The 8,815-nt window shown below is 46.3% G+C and overlaps 3 protein-coding genes across 3 annotated transcripts; all 3 read right to left on the minus strand.

Moving 5' to 3' along the window:
* Nucleotides 1-215: 215 nt before the first annotated feature.
* LOC148193809 (uncharacterized) lies at nucleotides 216-2,906 on the minus strand. Its single transcript, XM_088099504.1, has one exon. It carries the CDS (start codon nucleotides 2,904-2,906, stop codon nucleotides 216-218), a length of 2,691 nt encoding a protein of 896 aa, XP_087955630.1.
* Nucleotides 2,907-2,909: 3 nt separating this feature from the next.
* Nucleotides 2,910-3,503, minus strand: LOC148193810 (uncharacterized). Its single transcript, XM_088099505.1, has one exon. The coding sequence runs from the start codon at nucleotides 3,501-3,503 to the stop codon at nucleotides 2,910-2,912; it is 594 nt and encodes a 197-aa protein (XP_087955631.1).
* Nucleotides 3,504-3,647: 144 nt separating this feature from the next.
* LOC148193811 (uncharacterized) lies at nucleotides 3,648-4,163 on the minus strand. Its single transcript, XM_088099507.1, has one exon. It carries the CDS (start codon nucleotides 4,161-4,163, stop codon nucleotides 3,648-3,650), a length of 516 nt encoding a protein of 171 aa, XP_087955633.1.
* Nucleotides 4,164-8,815: the final 4,652 nt, after the last annotated feature.

Consider the following 8,815-nt stretch of genomic DNA (forward strand, 5'->3'; position numbering starts at 1 on the left):
TGTGCATCCATACAAACTTTTGAACCCGAGCGGCCGAGATCGTTGCGAGAGGCTCTGTTTCCACCCACTTAGTGAAATAGTCAATTGCTACCAGTAGGAATTTCTTTTGAGCTCGGCCCACTGGAAAGGGTCCAACAATATCCATTCCCCACTGCACGAACGACCAAGGTGACATCAAACTGTGCAACTTTACCGGTGGAAGATTGAGATTTTTGTCATGTTGCTGACACTTCAGACATTTCTGCACAAATTCTTTCCACCGTTGGCCAAAAATATCCCGCTCTTATCACCTTGGCCCGCAAGGCTCGTTGCCCTGTATGCATTCCACACGCCCCCTCATGCAGCTCCCTCATCACATACTCGGCTTCCTCCGAAGATACGCACTTCAATAGGGGTGAGGAGAATCCTCTCTTATACAAATCCTCCCCTATTAACAAATACCGAGCGACCTTCTTTGCCTCAGCCGCCCGGACGTGCCAGCCGCTCTCCTGCTTCTGAATAATCTCTCTTATGGCTTTTCTCCAATCGGGTCGATCGGAGACCTCATGAACCGCCAGACACTCCACCGAAGGGTTCATCATCACCTGCCTTATGACCGACGACAAGTGATCCTTCCCCTTACTGTTGGCGAGTTTAGATAGGACGTCCGCCCTCGCATTCTGCTCCCTCGGTACATGCTTAAATTCCACCGTCCGGAATTGCTTCATCAACTCCTTTACCTTGTGGAAATAACGAAGCAACTGATCATCTTTGGTTTGGAAGCTCTCAGTCAACTGCCCTACGACCAGTTGGGAATTCGTTCGGCATTTGACGTAAACCGCCCCCAAGTCTTTAGCCAGTTCGAGCCCGGCTATTACTACTTCGTACTCGGCCTGATTTTTACTTATCTTGAACCGAAAGACGATTGCCTGTTCCACGACAAAGTCGTCCGGTCCCTCCAACACAATTCCTGCCCCGCCGCCGGACCGCTCAGAAGAGCCGTCCACATAAAGGATCCACTCTTGGTGGCATTCTTCTTCCCACGGTAACTCGACCGCGAAGTCGGCCAAGTGTTGCCCTCGGATGGACCCTCTTGGTTCGAACTGGAGCCCAAACTCAGACAACTCCACGGACCATCCTACAATCCTCCCGGCCAGGTCTGGTTTGCGAAGGATTTTCGCGATCGGGTGATCTGTTCGGACTAACACCTGATGACTCTGGAAGTACGGCCTTAGGCGCCGTGTCGCCATCACCAGTACCAAAGCGGTCTTCTCGACTCGCTTGTATCTGGTTTCTGCCGGTTGCAACGTTCGGCTGACAAAGTATACGAGTTTAAACTTAGGTTGCTCTTGCACCAAAGCCGAGCTGACCGTGTCCTCCGAGACCGCCAAGAACAGTTGTAACGCATGCCCCGAATCAGTTCGTCCCATGACCGGCGGGCTAACCAATATGCGTTTAACTTCGTCAAAAGCTTGCTCACACTGGTCATCCCAACCATTGCCCGCACTCTTCTTCATAATCCTCACTATCGGCTTTATCCGCTCGGCCAACTTTGGAATAAAGCGAGATAATGAAGTCAGCCTCCCTACCAACCTCTGAACCTCCTTCAGCTTCTGAGGAATCCTCATTTCCAGTATTGTTTTGCACTTGTCGGGGTTCACCTCTATGCCTCTAGTTGTTAGCAGGAACCCTAGAAACTTTCCCGCCGGTACCCCGAAAGTGCACTTGGTCAGATTAAGGCACATGTTGTACTTGCGAACCTGATGGAACACCTCCGCAAGATCCTTCACATGGTCTTCTACCGAACGACTTCTTACCACCATGTCATCCACGTAAACATCCATGCATCTGCCTATCTGGTCAGAAAAAACTCTATCCATCAACCGTTGGTAGGTAGCCCTTGTGTTCTTCAATCCGAACGGCATAACCTCATAACAATAGTTAGCCCGCTCGGTGATAAAAGCTATCTTGTCGCTATCCAGGGGGAACATAGGAATCTGATTGTATCCTGAATATGCATCCAGGAAGCTTAGCACATGAAACCTTGAGGCTCCATCTACTAACGCATCAATGCTTGGTAGCGGATACGAATCTTTGGGGCAAGCTTTATTTAAATCCGTGAAGTCTATACACATTCTCCACTGCCCACTCGGCTTCTTCACCATCACAACGTTCGCCAGCCAAGTTGTGTACTTGAGTTCATGGGTGAAATCTGCTTCTAACAACTTTTTCACTTCAACTGCCACTACCGATCTCTTCTCTTCCCCCAATCTTCTCTTCTTCTGGGCCACCGGTCGGGCCTCTTTGAACAATGCTAGCTTATGCGACATAATCTTTGGGTGAATTCCAGGCATGTCGGCTGCAGTCCAAGCAAACAAATCTTGGTTCTTCTTTAACTCGGCACCTATCGACCTGGCTTGGTCCTCCCCCAGCTCACTTCCAATGGTGGTAACCTGCTCCTCCCTCCGTCCAAGACTGAACGGCTTCGTCTCCCCCATTGGCTCCATCCGATCGTCGGTGTTAGTCCTTGGATCTAGATCTGCCATGGCTACCTCCGATCGTCTTCTCCTGTGCCGACTGGTTGGATCCGATGACGATGGCCGAACCTTCAGCCCGGCCATATAACACTCCTTGGCGATCCTCTGATCAGACCGAACGGTGCAAATGGTTCCATTGCTTAACGGAAACTTGAGCGCGAGGTGGGGCATGGAAACAATTGCCCCGAACGCGTTTAAGCACGGTCGTCCTAACAACACATTATAAGATGTGTTCGCGTCCACCAGCAAAAATCTGGTTTTAATCTCCTTACTCCGCTCGGTTCCCAAGCAAGTTCTCAGATCCACATATCCTCTCGTATCCACCCTCTCCCCCGAAAATCCCACTATCTGCTCGTTGTACGGGGCGATCAAGTCCTCGGAGATGTCCATCTATTAGAACGTTTTCCGATACAGGATGTTGACAGAACTTCCTTGGTCCACCAATACCTTTCCCACGCCATATCGGGCAATAACAGCTGTTATTACTATCGGGTCATCCTCATCTGGATGGGGAGCATGGAAATCCTCATCGGTAAACGTGATTGACGGCATAGAGCGCTTTCTCACATCTACCATGTGGACGCTTTTCAACTCCCTCAAGTTTCTCTTCCTTGCGGACGCCGATGACCCTCCTGCGAAACCTCCCGAGATGGTGTTTATCGTTCCACGCAGCGATCGTTCATGGCTGCGACTTCTACTCCGCCTACGGTCGGGATGCCTGTCCTCTCTCCTGTCACTCCGCTCCACCATAGCTCTCCTGGGTGGGCTCCTCGCCCTCCTTTCCTCCGTAACAAATTTCTTCAAATGACTCGCTAGGATCAGTTCTTCCACCTTATCCTTCAACACTGTGCAGTCTTCGGTGTTATGCCCTATGTTCAGATGATAGGTGCAATGTTTAGTTCCATCCGCCTTGGGTGATGACCGGGACGGTCTTACCCGAATCAGATCTGCACTCAGGGCCTCCTCCAACACTCTGGCCCTTGGCATATTCAACGGGATGTACCTTTCGTACCTACCCCCATTCGGGCCATCTCTAAACTTTTGGCCTTTCGGCCGTTCGCCCGATACGAACGATTTCTTGCCCTCCTTCTTCTCATGCCCTGAACTCGAGCTTTGCTCCTGCTGTCGCCTTTAGACCGCCCTCATTTCTTCTATTCTAATGAACCGAGCGACCCTCTCTTGCAACTCGTCTAGGGTTAACGGGGGCTCTGCGAACAAGTTATCAGCAAATGGGGAAGGCCTCAGCGCGGTAGCCAGAGTACTAATGGTAAACTTCTTGCCTACCCCCCTTACTTGCCGAGCGGTTCTATTGAACCTGTCCATGAAGTCCCTAAGACTTTCTCCCTTCTCCTGCTTTATGTTTGTTAACTCTAGATAAGTCAGATTTCGTGCTCTACCCGCCGAAAACTGTCGTTCGAACATATCCCTCAAAGTGGCAAAGTTATTTATGGTTCGAGGTCTTAGCGAGTGGAACCAGGCTAATGCTTCTCCTTTTATTGACAAGGAAAAAACTCTACACCAAACATTTTCCCTGGGGGAGTAAATGTTCATGGCGTCAACAAAAGACCTCAAATGCTCCTCCGGATCCCCCGACCCATCATACTTTTCTAAGGCCGGAAATGCTCTATCCGGAATCTGCTCCTCCATGATCGCCGCTGTGAACGGGTGCAATGCCCTAGCTCGACCGGGCGGGGCCGAATGGTTTGCGGTCCGATGCGAGCCAGCTTCACTCTACTCCTCTCCCTAATAATAACTAGGCTTAATTACCTACTTAGTCCCCATGTTCGGAGGTAATTTTCTGTTTAGTACCCGGTTTTAAAAATGTAGGCATTTGGTACCTATGTTTTGAAATTTGTATCAATTGAATCCTATCCAGTTAACGCCGTTATAATTGATAACGTTTTTCTGACTGTGTATGTGATTTGTGCAATCAATTGCGTCGTGGCAATGAGGTGGCTTAAGTGACTTGACGTGGCAGGCAGAATTGGGAATTTGAAATGGGGTTACATTTTTTAAATTGGGGAAATAAACTAATTAGGGTTTTTTTTATAGGTAGCTAGTAGCAGAGGTTAAAGAGGTGAACTGAGGTGGGGGTGGCCTTCGTTGTTTGGTTGGTGTGAAGTGGGTGCCCTATGTTGAGTAACTATTGTTGTTTTCTGAGGTGAAGAAGGTCGCTGAGGTGGGGTGCCCTTCGTTCTTTGCTTCGTCTGAGGTGGGTGTCGTATCCCTGTTTTCTTCTCTGATTGTGGTTCATTTTTGGGGTTGGGGTTATTTTGTTGGTGTGGACGACGATGCAATGTCAACGAATGACTGTTCGTCTTGCTCACGGGGGAGCTGTCGTGGTGCTTCATCAAGAGGAATGCTTGGCACACAAATATGCTATTGTGGAGAGCTTGCCGTATTGAGAGTCGTAAAAACTGCTAAGAACCAAGGCAAGCCTTTTTGGGGCTGCCCTAATTACAAGGTTTCTTCCCTTCGTGGTGTTTTTTATTTTCGGATACATTTATTTGGTTTTGGCTGAGATGATTTTGGTTGCATGTTTTGTACAGCGTAGTCGAAATGAAGAAGTGCGAGGATGTAATTTCTTCAAATGGGCCAGTGAAGATAATGTTGATGAAAGGGATACTACAATTGGGTGGCAAAGGAGAAAGATTATGAATTTGGAAAAATCACTTTTGGTTTGTCAGAGAAGGGAAAAGGTCTTAATCTGGATGTTATGTTTGATGGGGTTGATTAATATCGTCTTTGTATGTGTTATGTTTTAATTTTGTTGAAGTGTTGTATCAGTCACATTTTGTGATGAAGAAGTTAGTTACATTGTGAAGAAGTTAGTTAAATTGTAATGAGATTGTGTTTCTAATGCCATTGTATTTAATGAAGAAGATGGTTATATTAGAATGTAATTTTCAGAGAAGTGTTATGTTTCTGGCAAGAAGTACCAAATCGTTCTAATTTTCAGAGAAGTGTTATGTTTCCCAAGACACTCATGTAACACTTTACAATCGTATAATAATTTAACTCACTTACACTAAGAATAATCTCTTTTTAGTATGGCTCAAGTACACTTTACAATTATACTCAGACCCAATCTCCAACCTTCCTATTATACTCAGACCGAATCTCCTATAGGTGTTAATTCCAGTTCAAAATCCCCACAAGTGGAAAAACAGCATCCACTGAGCGTGGACGAGCGTCCCACTTCTCGATGCCGAGCGTCCACTAAGCGGTTGTGGACGAGCGTCCTCTTAGTTCGCTGAACGAGCCTCCTCTTGTTCCTGACTGGGCGTTCGCTTCGCTGGACGAGCGTCCTGTTCTGCCTGACTGGCCGTTCGCTTCGCTGGATGAGCGTCCACTGAACGTACTTGTGTCCACAGGGCGAGCGTCCTGTTCTCGCTGGACGAGCGTGAATTGGACGTTCGTTCTCCTGGCGAGCGTTTGTTAAGTGCAAAATATCAAATCAGACAATAGAATATGACAGAAAATACTTCAGAAAACATCACATATCATCCAAAATAGTTCAGATATCATCCAAAATGTATACATTGTTAAGTGCAAAATACACTACAGAAAGCAAAGCAACACTATTTAAAGTCAAAGTACATATCCAAAATAGAACAAAGATGTACTTAATGTTTGAAACTAGAACAATCTAAAGTTGTGCTGTGATTTCATCAGTCTGGGGTTCTTGAGTTATCTGACTTGCTTGAGTTGGGTCTGGTGTACGTTCTTCATTTGATTGTTGACTTGGTTGAGAAGGGTGTGGGTAGTGTTGTTGTTGACTTCTCTGTGGGCACTTAGTTTTTCTATGCCCAAGTTCTCTACATATGGAACATCTCTTAGGGATTCCTTTTTGTCCAAGTTGTGTATCATCCTTTTTTTGCTCCCAACTCTCGAGCCTTCTTTTCTTTTTTAGTCTACCTGGCAAGACCCGTTTTGGTGGAGGCAAAATATCAGGATATGAAGTCCTTTGCCATAGATCAGGTCCATTGAGAGGGAAAATGATTGGAATGTATGTTTCTTCATAGGTGGAGGTTCTGAACCAGTGCGGGATGAAGTCTTCTGGATTCATGTTCAAAACTTTTGGATTCACCTACAACATTCCATTTTGTCTCAATGCTTAAATAAATACGCAAGGACCACACAATAAACAACAACCACACATTCAACAATACGAAAGTGAAAACAGTACGCACTTAAGGTACACAAAACAGTACGCACTCATGGGGAACCAAAAACATACAAACAATAAGCATAAGAAAACGACAGGCACTAAAGAAAGGGACCTCTACAAACACAACAAAGGGGACCATGACAGGAACACAGCATGACACACTAAGGGGACAAGAATCCAACATATTACCATGGGGGACCGAAACTACATAAAAGAACTCATAAAAACTGCACCTTTCACCTTTCCGCCTCCAAAGGGATACCGCTATCGCTATCGCTCACCCGCCGCAATAGCTGACACACCGCAAGATACTTCACAACGCCTTTTCGCTCAACAAATCTCGTTCCACAACCACGACAATCCTTCACTCAGTATCAACCTTTGCTCGCAAATCCTTCCACACTATCAACCACAACAATGAATGAAAAATCCCCAATTTTTAACTTACTATTCGTAATGTTTTTTAACGTACGATAAAAAAAACCCTAATTAGTTTATTTCCCCAATTTAAAAAATGTAACCCCATTTCAAATTCCCAATTCAGCCTGCCACGTCAAGTCACTTAAGCCACCTCATTGCCACGACGCAATTGATTTCACAAATCACATACACAGTCAGAGAAACGTTATCAATTATAACGGCGTTAACTGGATAGGATTCAATTGATACAAATTTCAAAACATAGGTACCAAATGCCTACATTTTTAAAACCGGGTACTAAACAGAAAATTACCTCCGAACATGGGGACTAAGTAGGTAATTAAGCCTAATAACTATCAAGAATGGGATCTGTGTCTTCTTCTGAGTCTGGCTCGGTTTCTGGCATCTCTACAATTGGTGGTGTTTGAGCGCGTGCGGAGGATGGACGATTAGCTTGCGCCCCTCTGGCCACATCACGCTCGCCCCTAAGGGTTTCAATCTCTGCCTGCATTGCCTCCATTCTCCTTCTCATCTCCTGTAAAAACGCTGTCGGGTCATGCTCCATCCCTTCGGTTGTAAAAGGTTGTCTTCAATGATCCTCGACCCCATGGTGGGCGCCAAAATGTTTCTGCTGAATGGGACCGGGGAAAACTCCTGCTACCTCCGTCCGGAAACACTCCTCCTTCACCGATCGATCCGTCACCTCTAGTCTCCTGTGCACTCGGTATCAATATAAATGGGGTGACCTGCAAGAAAACACTCCGACGCTCAAGTCAGAATTGGTCTTTGCAAGTCTATCTATGTCAAAAAACAGAGAGTTTACCTTCTCCTTCGATTGTTATTTATATGATTTCAGAGAATATTACCCATTAATTTACCTCTTAATAGCTTTCAATGCTAATCTTAAATACTCGACAACGATCGTTACCTCATTGATTACACATTCATGAGCATTCAATCGCTATCTCCAACAAACAGTTTTAGAAGCTTGCCCGATCGGTCATATTAGACTTTAAGAAACTCGATCGGATATACCTGACCACACCCGGTCGGTTACTCCGCCTTCGGTAGTAACAATGAGCATTCAACCGCTGTCTCCAGCAAACAGTTTTAGAAGCTTGCCCGATCGGTCATATTAGACTTTAAGAAACCTGATCGGATATACCTGACCACACCCGGTCGGTTACTCCGCCCTCGGTAGTAACACATTCTAAAAAAAAACATAAAAATGGGAACCGTTTCCCTCTTCCAACAGCGTGCACTTCCAACATCCATAAAAAAAATCATGATTTCTCCCTTCCAAAACGTGACACCACTGCTGCTCTACTTAATGAAAGAAAAACTGTACTGCACCTCCAACTCCCGTGGATGTGGCAACCGTATGCACTCCTTCAACTCTGAATCACCATATCTCAACGTGCTTCTTTCAACTGCTTGCTTCCAGACCAACGTGAACTGTGTGCTCCCTCCATTCTCCGTTCTCCGAGAGCTGCTTCCAGCCGTGGCACCACATCCTTCTCAATCTCCGTGCGCTACATTCCCTAAGCCAAAAAGAAGTGCTCTCCTTGCCTCCAGCTCACTCCCGTGTGCACCGTCCTCTCTAGCAAAGAAATGAAAATAAGAACTGAACCGTAACCCTCCATTGTGGTGTCCGCTACTTCCTAAAGAGAAAGAAGATCCTCATTGGCCGCTGCACCACCCCCTTTGT

This window comes from Vigna umbellata, chromosome 9 (assembly GCF_029865625.1).
Source record: "Vigna umbellata cultivar VRB3 chromosome 9, Vumbellata_1.0, whole genome shotgun sequence".
In the NCBI taxonomy this organism is placed as follows: domain Eukaryota; kingdom Viridiplantae; phylum Streptophyta; class Magnoliopsida; order Fabales; family Fabaceae; genus Vigna; species Vigna umbellata.

What these genes read in the sequence shown, in the direction of transcription:
- LOC148193809 (XM_088099504.1), bottom strand. Translation starts at nt 2,906, where the DNA reads ATGGACATCTCCGAGGACTTGATCGCCCCGTACAACGAGCAGATAGTG.
- LOC148193810 (XM_088099505.1), bottom strand. Translation starts at nt 3,503, where the DNA reads ATGCCAAGGGCCAGAGTGTTGGAGGAGGCCCTGAGTGCAGATCTGATT.
- LOC148193811 (XM_088099507.1), bottom strand. Translation starts at nt 4,163, where the DNA reads ATGGAGGAGCAGATTCCGGATAGAGCATTTCCGGCCTTAGAAAAGTAT.